Here is a 13,883-nt window from a genome sequence, read left to right on the forward strand (position 1 = left end):
GGCATTAGAAAATGCATTGCTATGTTCAACTTGATTGCTATAATATGAACACCTCTCAGAGAAAAAAGCAGTGAAACATTTGAGTTTCAACCAGAGATTTAAAGTCATGATGAATGCACATTCAAGCATTCATCTATTTTACAAAATAATTATTGGTCCCTTAAAATTCTTCAGGTACCTTACAACAGCCTGTAGTTGTCAATGATAATTATTGACCTAATCAGGTCTCCAGGATATGTTCAGAGTCAGTATGGATGTTCTCATGTCCATTTATTTTTTTAATATCTTTTTTAGATGCTGTTTTGATTCCATGGAGATAAAAATAATTGAAGAACCAAAAGATGGAAATTCAGAAAAATGAATTTGCCATTTGTGTACACTATATGTAATAGTGTAATTCAGTATTATCAGTCCGTGTCTCTACCAGGAGCCTGATCTCAAGAGCCAAATTTACATTCAGATTATTTTAAAATTGTGACTGACTTGCATAACTGTGTATTATCCCTTGAACATGAGGTTTCCAATTTTATATCACAAACATGGTTTCGGATCCCTTGGAAGATGTGTCAACAACCTTGAACTGCCTTTCAAATCATTATCTCTCTCCACACTTCCTCCAGAATATAAAAGGTGTTGTTGTTGTTGTTTTTAGTCTTTTTTGCCATAACAGCACAGAACTCTGCACCACAGACACACCTATTTGCACCTCTGCTTCTCCATTTGCAGTGTGCCAAGGACCTCTTGTCTGGACCATTTTTAGGCACTGCAGGAAGAATTTAGAACAGAACAGAACAGAATAGAATATATTATCATGTTTCTAGGCAGAAGGTTCTGTAAGCTGAAAACAGTGCATTGTACAGCTTAAGGGTAAGCTCCTGAACACTCAAAATCACCAAAGCTTCAAGGCAGGAAAGAAGATACTGGAGATACTCAAAAGTCATTTGGACATGGTCCTGGACAAGCAGCACTAGGTGGCCCTGCTTTAACAGGGAGGTTGGAGCAGATAATCTCCACAAGTCCCGCCCAACCTCAACCATTTTGTCATTCTGTGATTCCATGAAAATGTTAAATGATAGGGAAAAAAAAAAAGATTGTTACAAGTAATTCACAATGTAAAGTTTTTGCCCACAGAAAGCAAAAATCTTTTGATATATAGATGCTTTTTAATGACATCCAGATCAACAGGAGGCATTACAAATCTATAAACTGAATTCAGATTTCATATACTCCTGTCATATTTGCTGAGGGAAAACCTGCCAACTTTTGGAAAACTCTGAACTATAGCTGCCTGGTATTTGGATTAGGACATTCATGGATTTGTTGCTTTTTGTCATAAAACAATAAAACCAATAAACAGTACAGAATCAATTTAAAAGGATAGAAACCTAATAATCAGGTATTGCCTCAGGTATCTCATTACAGAGCTTGTACAGGTTAGAATGATAATTTGTTATAATTCCATGCAACAAACTATATTAAATACTATTCATATGTGTATGAGTGTAAAAAAAAAAAAGTTTTTTATTGTACAAATTACATTTTTATACAAGAAACTTGTCATCTGCTGTATTAAATGCTTCTGGAAATGTCCTGTTGAGACAGTTGAGACAATTACATTCAGACACTAATTTCAATGGCTTCACAGTCTTAGCCATGAAGTTCATGTTGCATTTACAAGTTCCACAGTTTTAGGGACTACTTTTGGTAATCTAATAAACTATCTTTAAATGGCTATTGTCTTGGAAAAATAAGAAAAAAAAATCCTAAACCATTTCTTAATTACTTTCAGCAAGGGTCCTTAGCTAACAAGGTCTTTTGATCAATGTTGTGTGTTACTTCTCAACAGAAGGGTCAGCCTTGGTGCAGCTTTTCATTCAGACCAGCCTTGCAACAGCATGCGAAGGGCTAGCAGGTGATTATGTTTTGCTAGAGGTATCATTGCAGTCATGTTTGTGATAGTAAAATTATGTATACATTTCCATAACAGTTCTCACAGAGATACAAAAAAATGAAAGTCTCACATTCTATCATACTTTTTTATTTCACTCTACGCTGAAGTAATTTACAGATGTGTCCTATTACACTTCTATATGCTTGGAGGAATCTCAGAACATTTGCAAAGTATATGCAAGATGATTTCTGGTTCATGGCTCAAAATGAAACAAATTAAAAAGCCCATATATAAAGAGAAAATTGAAATATTCAACGCTACTCTGGTGAATGAGAATAAAAACACCTTACATTGAAATTTCTGGAAATATATGCTGAATGTTTAAAGCATGGACACAACACACTGCTGGCAGATCTGATATATATATCATCATGAGGTAGGTTTTGTTCAATAACCTAGCATGTTGTTAAGAACATAAAAAAAAAAAACAAAAAAACCATGAACTAATGTCAGCTTGCTATAAAACAAATTAAAATAAATACAAACAAATACTTTTTGATCTTTATCAAATGAACCTTCTGGAATAAAGTTGTAAATGTCATAAATGTAATAAAAGTCATAATCGTGAGTGCAAGCTAAATTTCAGTTAAAAAAAAACAGGAGCCACAATATTCCCTTATCATGCTAATCACTTTTTTATTGTTGTTATTATTACATACACGTACAGTTACAATTGATTTTACACAAAGACCAGTAGATGTACTAGGTACTGGACAGATTTCAGTGTTGTTGGTTGCTCAGCTTGGTGAGAATCTCATTTCTGTTTTCATATGCTATATTATGCTATGTTCTAGTCATACCTAAAATGGATGAAAGAATAAGATAGTTATAATAATATACACAGTTCTTTGACACCTTACAGAATTAGCTAAATTAACAAAGTGAATAAATTCTAATACAGCTTTTCTTACTTTACTCTGAAGAAAAAAACTATGGACAGCTTTTTAATATTTAATATGGACTTTCATGAAATTGGAAGTATTGTAAACACAACACTCAGCCAATGTATGGCAGAGAAGTCTCATTGGAATAAAAATGTGTGCTTGGAATAGAACCTTGTGCTGTTACTGTATTTAGTTAATACAATATAAATTTGAAAACACACTGTAACTCTTTTCATCTATATCTGCAGCATTGCAACGGGTGTAAAATGCTGCCAAATCCACAACAGCTTATTTTACAAGGGCAGTGCCTTTTTTTCTGCTTACATGTATACCAGTGCAGGCCACTGCCTTTACAGAAATGAGTCTACTCTAGTTTATTTTTGCTTTATGCTATAGAATTAGTATGGAGTTGTTCAAAGTGAGCCAAAAATGGTACAGAAATAGGTATTTGAATCAGGCATACTATGAGGCAGTGATGTAGAAAAGAGTTGGGCTGTTTGTGTCAGCTACTTACTTCCTTCCCCCTTGAAGAACTTGTGGAAGCTTACGCCTGAAATCTAAATCAAGTATTTCCCACCATGCGTGACAATTTTGCATGTCCTAGTCTAAAATACAGGTTATACTTTATTTTTTTAAAACCTTATGAATGCTTTTAAAGTTATGTTTATAAATAAGCACTTTTCTTTTGGGAAGTCTTCTTTGTCACTGCTTTTTCAACTCTTCAGCTGAAAAACTCAGCTATGGGAAGACAGGGACAAAATGGAGAAGGATCAATAAACAAACAAGCAAACAAAACTATAATGAAGACTCACAGGGGAAACCTGTTAAGTAAAGTTAGTGTGTTGCAGCAGAATTCCACAATGAAGCGCTCTAAGAATTAATATATACAAGAAAAGTAGTCTGAACTGTTGAACTGAATATGGTTAATTGACTAGCAACCACAAAATCACACACTGACATTCTTAAATTTAATTTTCCAATTAGAATACAACTTCATATAACTTAATTCTGTGTAACATATATCTTCACTGTTTTCCCCCATTCTCTTTCAATCGAGTATTAGTATACTGAAAGTGATTTCTACCGTTAATGTAAATTAAAAGCTCTCAGCAAAAACTTCTTTTGCTTCTAAATGAGTAGACTTGTGAATGACTTTTCAAAGACGATAAAATGACTATGCAATGGCTGCGGAGTATGTATGGCAATTTTAGAAGACCGGTTACCTTATTTATTCTCATCCCCACAAAAAGCTTTTAGATTTGAAACCTATATTAAGCAAACCATAAGCCTAAGCAAACTAGATACTGTCCATGTCACAGGGTAAATCTGAGGAAATTCCAGTACACAATTTCACTTATAATTATTCCATGTATTTAATGAACAATCTTTTTTATAAGGCATGTTTATATATTTTATCAATATTTTTCTCACAAATCATTTTTTTTTTCTTTTGGAAGAATTTATGGTTCTTTCCTCCCACTTGTTTTGATCTGTAATTAATAGCTTTGTTTGTTTGTTTGTTTTTCCCAAAAAAATACAGTGGTTTAGCAACCTCTGATGAAGATCCCTGCTCTATCAGAAAAAAATTGCAGGAGGTGCGTTTTTTTCCTCCCCACATGTTTAATATATAAAAGACAGGTCCTTCATGTCCAAGAGTAGTATTGATATCTGTACTTAGCGTTGTGCTTTGCAGCATACTGCTGATTCCTTAAGAGTCCCGGTGATGCAAATCACACAACAGGAAATAGCAAAAGATTTAAAATCTTATACAGTAGTTCAAATAAATACATATCTACTATTTTGTCACAGCAGTAAATCAATACAGATCTTAAATATATTTGTTCTTTTTCTATTTGCTATACAGCCTAAATAGAATAATGATTGATATAAATAACTACTGCTAATACAAAACAAAAATACACTCACACCTGTAGAAATTAAATAAATCACAAGTTCAAAACCTTTTTTTCTATAGTAGGTGTATTTTGCTTTCTGTCATACAAGACCTGTCCACTCTACTTTGATTCATTAAATACAGTGTTGTATTTTAGTCAAAAGCATTTCTTACCTAAAAAATGGATTCTTCAAATCAAGAGTATTACCAGATTTAAATCCTGTCTGGTCCACCATAGCCACAATCTGAATATCATAACTTTGTCTGCATCAGAAATAAAAGTAAAAAAAAGGAGATAATGGAACTAAATTATAGTTAAAATTCTAATATCTTGTGTGAAAAATATCAGTGTAGTCACTGTCTGAATAATTACCATTTAGTGTTACAATCAAACAATTTATTTATCAGTGCCAGGGCATAATTTTTTAACCATATCTAAAGAAGAATAATTTATAAGACGCGTAACTGATATTTAGTGTTTGCATCTGAAAAAACATTATCATTTTACATTATGGTATTCAGTAGTGAAAGATCTTTTTCTCTCTCTCAAACAGAAATACTATAAATTTCTACATTAGCTGAGTACATTGTCATGATCAAAAATATCTTATTGGCCAAACACCATTAGGTTCAGTCTTTTTATAATCCCAGGTTTCATCTGAAAAGATATTCTTCACATACCTTTTTCCAAGAAACCAAATTCCTGAAATGTAAACAGGACTGACGGAGCAATGGAGAACATACAAAAAGGCTGAAGCTGGCCAAAGCTTCTCTAACACAGAACTGCAAGTGCAGAATTACATAAAGGTGATATCTTGATTCTAGAAACAAATTAGCTTTGTAGTGGGTTTTAGCTCTGTGCGAAAACTTGGTTTAACTGCTCATTCTAAATCTAGCAAGGTCAGTAGTGCAGGTGTCTCTGAGCTGTGCTCAATTGTAGATATGCCTTACATATTGACATGCTTACAGCAGTAGCTGTGTGATCATTTTGTGGCATACAGTGCTTCTTTCGTATACTAAAATACTGAATAATTTACTTTTGAAAGAAACCTATGAAGACCTGTATTTGTTATTGGCTCCATGAGGAGTTCCTAACCAGATGTTGGCATTTGCCAAATGTCACATAAAGCATTAGTTGCTTGTATGACTGAAGAGCCTTTGAGTATTTCCTTCTTTACCCCCCTCCCTTCCTCACCTCTGCCCCCCCCCTTTTTTTTGGGGGGGGGGGGGGGGGAGGGAGGGGGGCAGAGGCAGGGATGGGGATTCACCTTCCTATATAGAGAAGGTTTTGGTTTGTTTTCTATTAAACCCACATATATACGTAAGCAAACCAGGCTGCAACTTGTGTGGTCCAGTCTCTTGACAATAATTTCCAAAGCAAAGTATTTGAGTGGAGTTTCCAAATGTGACTGATAGCAGAAGCAGAAGAGAAGCACTTTGGTGAGGAAATATGCCCTTCCAAAAGCAGTCATTGTCATTAGCCTCAGTGGAAGGACTAAGAGCATGTGAAAGCACTATTAAAGAGGACAGCTTGTCTACAGGATTTTTTTTTCTCCTCAGAATTACAAAATGTAGTGGATTGGGAATCAGCCCCACTTCTTCTTATCTCTGCATGGAACTTGGTGGGAGCTGAGGGATATTAGGGCTTCAGGCAAACAACTAGGCTGATGACTTAGACATTACACTAACTGAAAAAAAGGTGCGAAAAATGATTGGACATGACCTAAGAAAACTGTTGTGCATGATAAGAGAGCTGCCAAAAGTTATAGGTAGCATTGTGAGGGATGGCAGGATTTCATGGGTGTTTGTGGAGGAATTATGTGAGAAAGAACATTACACATGAGACCTTTAGGTGAATAGAGCCTTGCAAGGCCAACAGTGCTTACGTCGATTTATCAGTTGGATTTATAATAAACATGGGTACAAGCATGCTGAAAATTAACTGTTATTGTTTGTGTGTCTCTAACACTTCAAAATCTGCTTAGGAAACTTTTACACTTACCGTTTATTTGCAACAAACAAGACACTGCCTGAGAGAGTTTCCCCTTCTTTAGCAAAGAGGGGCGTCTGAAGAAGGCAGCGTACCTGATACCAGTGAGTGAGAGGTTCTGTTGGCGCAGTTGACAACCAAACAGTTACCCTAAAACAGAAGAGAGGAACTATGTAGAATGACTCTCCAATCTTCTTTCAGAAATGATTATACGTATGTGGCTTTTCAAAACTGCTTATAATGAAGTTTAAACTCTATTACAGTCAATGGGGCAAGTAATTCTATGGAATCACTCCGTAGTGAGGAAATAGTGAAGAATTTGTCTGGAAATTGATACTTTAGGCCTTAATTTCTTTCTTGGCTCATGCTGTGCACATCAACACAAGACCTGGGGACCAATTATGCAGATTAAAAAAGAGACTCTTCAGACTCCTATTCTCTCTTCTTTCTGTGCTCCCAGGACAGGAAATACTGATTTCTCTCCCATTTCACCACTTAGATCGTAGAATCTTGGAATGGTTTGGGTTGAAAAGGTTTCAATTAAAGATCATCTAGTTCCAGCCCCCCTGACGTGGGTAGGGACACATTCCACTGGACCAGGTTGCTCAAAGCCCCATCCAAAGTGGCCTTAAACAGTTCCAGGGAGCTTCGCTGGGCAACCTGTTCCAGTGCCTCGCCACCCTCTGAGTGAAGGATTTCTTCCTAATAGAAATCTACTCTCTAAGAAATTACAGGAAAGAAAGGTTGCTCCTGAACGTGGCAATAGAATTCTTTGCAATGCTAGTTTTATCCTTAAAAACACTGCCCAAAAAGCTTCTGTATCTAGTTTTCTCTTGGAAAACATATTACAACAATTTTCCTGAAAGGGGTTGTAGGTATATAGAAAAGCATAACACAGGTCCTAGTGTTGTGAGTCTAATCCGCTGAGATTTCACATGCTAAGGCAAAGAACTTCTAGAGTTCTAGCAACATGAAAGAGGTGCTGTTTAATCAATTTTCTACTGCAAAATTGAGGCCTTCTCAGCTGAGGATTTCAGTTAGTTCCTGTAAGTCTGCAATTTTGTCTATTGTTTTACATCATGTAGAGTTTCTAAAGCTTCTTTTGGGATTAAAACTTTTACTATCAGTTGTTAAAATAAATATAAATGCCATATCATTTTTCTCTTTTAATGGATATACTATTCTGAATTCTTGTAAAACCTTATTTCAAAGGCTAATAAAGGGCATTTATCTACACAAATAAATGGAAGTGCATTTTAAAATATTTTGAAAAAAATTTACCTCATCTAAAACTAGACCTATATAACTGGAAAATCAATAAATCTTATCTAAAAGCTAAATATAGTTAACAGAAATCTATATACTGACTACCTAAGTTTAGCTAATTTTCCCCTACTTCCTATACAAGTTGTCCCCACTTTGAAATAAGTACCTGGTGCTGCAATGAAAATTTTTCCCAAGCCTGGTGAAATTTTCTCCATTTCCATTCTGTCAATTGCAACTTGCAATCAGCTCTCATTTTTGCCCACAAACAAGACCAGCACAAATAAGAAAATCCACCTCATATTTGAATGCTGCTTCTTTACGTAAAATGTAAAATGTAAAAGTATATAATATTATGAAGAAACAGTAACTTGTGGAACAGTATAAACCTATGCATCTTGACCCTCAACAAAATCACTACCATCTGAGACTTGCTGCTCAGAGTTACCATATTTCTTGTTACCTCTAGAAGGCATTATTTTAAAATAACAATGGGCATGGATAATTACATTATAAACCAGCTCTGCAACAGATATACTACTAATTCTGGCACACATTGTATGAAAGAAGTACTCACAGTGACCCTACAAATGCCACATCAAACCAGAAGGCCAGGCCATGTATTAGTCCAGACTGCATCATTTGGAAAACAAAAGGGATTTCCACCCTATAGGAGGAAAAAATAAAACGAAAATCAAAATGCTGCAAAAGTAATTTCCAAAAAAAACAGTACTGGAAACAAAAATCCATCAGAAATATATTAGTGAAACCTACCCTATATTCATTTATGTATTTCCATTCTTAATCAGTTTACGCCTCAATTTTCCATATATTAAAAAAAAAAGTTTTTTTTCTCTATATCAATAGAACTCACCAACGGCACTGATTTGGCCTTATTTGGTCATAGAATCAAACATGTCACTACGTATGTGTTACTGCATCATTTGATACATCACTGCAAGATGTTACAAATACAGCAGTTCAGTCTTTCCAATGGAAAAATTCTTATTCCCAGTGAGGGATTTGGATTTAGTTTTGAACAGTAAAATGCTCCACTACAAATTTAACAAACAAGTCTACTACTGGAATCAAAAGCTAAAAATTGAGCTACCCAAGCAAGAGCTGGAACATTTTCACTTCCAAAAGAAGTATTACTGGCTATGCAGTTTTACCCAAATCTCACCCACTGTTGCAGAAACATATAAAACTAGCATTCAGGTAGAACATATTAGTCCTCCTGAGAATGACTGAAATAAGTCAACACTAGCCAGCTGATACTGGAAAGCAGATCTCCAGCTGTCTCCCCCTCTCACAATTACTCTTCCTCACTAGACCATGCAATTAGTTAGGAGTCATGTTGAAAAATAAGCAGTTCAGAGCTTCAAAGACAGTCTGTGATATCTTCCTGTGATGACGATGTCTTGCAAGTACTTGTGGTACTCCCTCAAGTTCTCCCATAAGATGTTTTATTTCTCTAAGGTACCAAGGACGAGGTACCAATTTCTCTCTATAACTCTGGGACACAAGGAATGTAGGTAAGTGCAAATAGAAGACCTTCCAAGTAAAGTTTTGAAGGATCTCTGGAGGGAAGAAAAGAGGTGCAACTGGCCCCTCTTACACAAGAAATGTTGTAAACAAAAAACAAAAACACACAAACAAACAAACCAAAACCAACAGCAAACAGATACACAAGAGCTCAGCAAAGTGGCTTGTGATGACACCATCTTACCCAGAATATTTGAGGTCGTTAAGGACGTCCAGCTGGAAAAACAACTACCTTGTCACTAGATTTAAATATTCTAATGTATCCTAACAGACAAAGCTTGGTAGCAAACTGACTTCTAGAGTCCAGTTTATCCCTTTCATTAAGAATCTTCTAAACTTCTTTACTGTTTCACAGGCTCACGGACTTCTCTGCTAACAGTAGACAAACCATCCTGCAGACGAATGTTCTGGTATATTACTAGAGGTGTACTAACCATCCTGGCATGCCACCTTCCCTGCTCCACACCCACTGCTAATCAAAACTTTCTCTGTCTCCCATCATTAACCATCAAAAGCCAATCACAAAAAGGAAAAAAAGAGTAGGTTGCTGGTGTCTGCTAACCGATGCAAATCTTCCTCGGCAGCTTCTGTGAAGTTAATGGTGTACTTCACTGTCTGGGCCATCAGAATTCTCATGTCAAAAGTATCCTAATGGGGGAGAGAGGAGAGGAGGAAAAGGTAGTATGTATTACCATTCAGTTTTGTCAGCATATATACTTGTTATCTGTTAAACAAAATGGGAAGAAGACACAAATCAAACTTCACCCCAATAAACTCATTTTAAATGTTTCTTTTTTTTTTTAATTTTTATTTTTAATGGTCCTGAAAACACTGTTAGATATGAAAACTCTCCATCATCATCAGGATTTAATACACTTGATATCTTATGTTAGCTATTTGATAGCAAAGAATGTTTTATTAAGCCAGAAACAAAAAAAAAAAAAAAACAAACAAAAATCTGTCCCCACATTGCTTTGATAACTTCTAAAAAATGCTGTGATTTTTTTGTTCTTATTTTTTATTTTATTAAGGCACACATTTTGATGTCCTTTTATGCACTGCACAGTTGGATAAACCCAACTAAGAGACTATGAAAAGACTTGAAAATTAAATTGTGAAGTATAGGAAGCAAAAGTAACGCAGACTGCCTTCTAGAAACACGTTAAGAGCAGACAGTCAGCAAATGGAACACTTCCCTACATTTTTCTTTCTTCAGTCACATGCACTAACCCTAATCCATTACTGTTCACAACCACTTTGACAAGTAAAGCAAAGCCTTAACATAAATGCTTATATCACATCCTCCTGAATGAGAATTGAAATATATCTATAGAATAAGAGGAAACCAAAGAGATACATGAATTTTTAAAAGAAAAAACAATTTAACATGGCTTTTATTGATACGTAACTTTATGATCTTCAAGGGAAGAAAATGCCAAAAGCCAATCATCAATTCATATGGGATGGAAATACATACTTCAATTCTACAGATTACTCCATTCTCTAATTGAAAGCCAAAGAACCAGCACTGAGATGACCATGCTATAATCAAAAATATGGCTGAAATCTATGAATACAAATGAGAGAGTTTTCTTATTTCACATAGTAAAAGCAAGAGAGTGCAAAAGGTGGCAGCTGTAGTCTGATGGTCTTTCCAGATTCCTCCATGCAACAGCAGCTATACCTCTATCATTACTTAAACTAGTTAGCATAAATCCAGCCCAAATTTGCTGCAGTCAGATTTCTGAGAGCAGAACTTTACATTGTGCCTATACTAAAGCATTAAACTGGGCTGTGGTGGTGGGGTAACTGTTTTGCTTCGGTTTTCGTTTTTTTTTTGCTAGAGAGCTCAAAGAAAGAGAGTGGCAGGGGCTAGATACAAGTTACCCATGAAGAAAGTATATTTAAATATTTTAAAAGGTTGTTTCATAATGCAGAAATGTGTTTGTTTGGACGCTTTCCATTTTGCTTTAATTTGTGGATCAGAGAAAGGAAGGGAAGATCCAAGGTCAAGTTACTTGTTTAAGAGAATGAAAACTGAGGGAAGCTAGTTGCATGTTAGGAAAACAGATGTGTTCACATGCTGTGGTTCCCTAATGCATGCATATCTCTAGACATCTGTTACTTACAGCAAAACCAGGAATATCACATATAGTTGTTAACCTCTGGCAGCAGCTCTGTTCACAGTTCTCACAGAGTGTGTTGCTGGCTCTCTATTCAGCAGCCACAGAGCTCTGTTAAACAGCGAGTCTATGGTACATATAGGATTTTGTGGAGAGAATAAGGTAGGAATAAGAGAGGGAAAAATGTAAAAAGTAACCCCCAGACAAACAAACCTACCACAATAGGTTGTCTGAAATACTCATCCACAGCTGCACTGCGCAGACTGGACAAATTGACCCCATAAAAGCACTCTTGGTACCTAGAAACAGTAACACATTTTTAAATTTTTAGTGGAAAAATGGTTTTCTGGGCTCCAGCCAGACCCAGGCAGAGTAACTGTAAACAGCAGGTGAACTACAGCTGGCCACATCTTTCCCTTTTTCCATTTTGCCAAGAGACAAAATAGCAGACCTCCTCAGTTTACATTCCCTATGATACAGGCCTTCTAGCCAGCACAGTTAGGTGACCTGAACCCCTCAAGAGGACATTACGTAGACATTTCACACTTCATTTCTGAAACAAACAAACAAACAAACAAAAAGAAACAAACAAAAAAACCCATGCACATGCAAAGCAAAGAACAGGGATTAGACTGAGGCAGTCTTAAACTACTTTTGCAAACTTGATTTATTCCAGAAATGGGGGTGGACCTCATGCAGATAAAAGTGGTGCTCAGTTTGCCTATATTACAGGTCCGTTCCTTTTTATTGATATAAAAGGGGAAAATAAAGGTCATCGTATATCAACTGAAAAGAGGAAACAAACAAACAAACAAAACCCTATTTTTATCTTACAAATTTTTGCAAATGTTCATTTAATATACGTACAGGCTGCTCCCAGTATGAACTTTGAAATTAAAATATACATGTCTGCAGAAATCAGCCCAGACCCTGGGTCTAATCAACTCACTGAAAATTTTAACAGGTATCTTTAACCCCAGGTAACATAAACAAATAGATAGAAAGGGATAGAAAGGGGAAACTGCAAGAGAGATCAATTTCTTGTGATGGAAGTGTCATAAAACCATGGCAAACTTTCTTCTGAGTCTTCGGAAACACCTAAAAAGGGAAACCTTGAATGTCTGTTCTCATTGTTAAAACATCATACAATTCCTAAGCTATCATTACTTTTTTCAAAGTGGATGAGGAAGTCTAAACCAATCTGGCAACACCCATTTAAGACTGATAAATTCTACATTACTGGTTCTGTGCTAGTTGCATAAATGGAAGATGCTCAGGTGACTACAGCTGAGAAAGTATCGTTAAGGAAGGAACTCAAATAAGCACAACAGCAGAAATCATCTGACACCAACTGATCTTTTACTCTTACCCATATGTTTGCTGCACTGTGTAATTGAGTTGCATATTTATTACTGATGAAAAACAGACAAAATGCACATTATTTGTAACCCCTTGCTGTATATTTATGCTTTGTAATTGAGTTGCTTATTTATCACTGATGAAAACCAGACAAAATGCATGTTATTTTTAACCACTTTTATATTTATGCTTTGTATCTTTCTATCTTGGCAAGATTTTTCACAACAAAAATAGCAGTCTGCTCTTCTATGGTAGACTATATATTATAACACTTCTAAGAATGATGTAAATACAAATTAAAACACAACTCCAAAGCACAACAGTAAGCCAAACTACAGGCCTGAAGAGAAACAACCTACTTACATCATAATTACTATTACAAGAATTACAATAATTCTAAGAGTAAGAGAAAGATGTAACCTTTCCTTTGTACAGTAAACAGGCTAAGCTATCTGCTGTACCTAGCATTAAATCACACACTATGATTTTTCATTATTACTTTGGAGATTTTTCCAAGGTCCTGTACCACAGGCAATTTCAAACTGCAAATCCAGATATTTCTTCCAGTCTTTTGGCAAGTATTATCATCCAGTTGGTTCCAGAAACACGTCCAGTCTTTAAGACACAGGGATATGCAGTTAGCTAGATAAGAAATCATTTATTAGACAAAAATAGTCTTCTGTTCTGGGTGACAAAACTGGACAACGAATTGAGGCTGTATTTTGAAGACTGCGATTCACAGCTTACAAAAATTACAGCCTGTCAATAACTAGTTCCTGACAGTACACTTCAAACACCCAAGAAAGCCCAGAAGTGCTGTCTGAAGTAAGACTTTTATAGTTTGGGATCTACCAGGATTCCCAGTCTTTTTAAC

At 35.7% G+C, this 13,883-nt stretch overlaps 1 protein-coding gene across 4 annotated transcripts in view; it reads right to left on the reverse strand.

Annotated features, from left to right (window-relative positions):
• Positions 1–2,562: 2,562 nt before the first annotated feature.
• The window catches only part of LOC308185822 (histone-arginine methyltransferase CARM1-like), a gene marked incomplete at its 3' end in the record, with an annotated part of 77,953 nt that continues 66,632 nt past the window's right edge, over positions 2,563–13,883 (reverse strand). For 2 of the 4 annotated variants that reach the window (XM_080574380.1, XM_080574378.1), the window contains 6 exons: positions 11,868–11,949; positions 10,090–10,175; positions 8,560–8,649; positions 6,732–6,869; positions 4,904–4,993; positions 2,563–2,751 (listed from right to left, as the gene is read on the reverse strand). In XM_080574380.1, coding sequence (XP_080430506.1) covers positions 2,742–2,751; positions 4,904–4,993; positions 6,732–6,869; positions 8,560–8,649; positions 10,090–10,175; positions 11,868–11,949 — 496 coding nt within the window. Of the gene's footprint in view, positions 2,752–4,899; positions 4,994–6,731; positions 6,870–8,559; positions 8,650–10,089; positions 10,176–11,867; positions 11,950–13,883 lie in introns of those variants that run through there. The other 2 variants (XM_080574377.1, XM_080574379.1) reach the window with 1 other exon arrangement.

This window comes from Anser brachyrhynchus (assembly GCF_964034855.1).
Source record: "Anser brachyrhynchus genome assembly, chromosome: Z".
NCBI lineage: Eukaryota > Metazoa > Chordata > Aves > Anseriformes > Anatidae > Anser > Anser brachyrhynchus.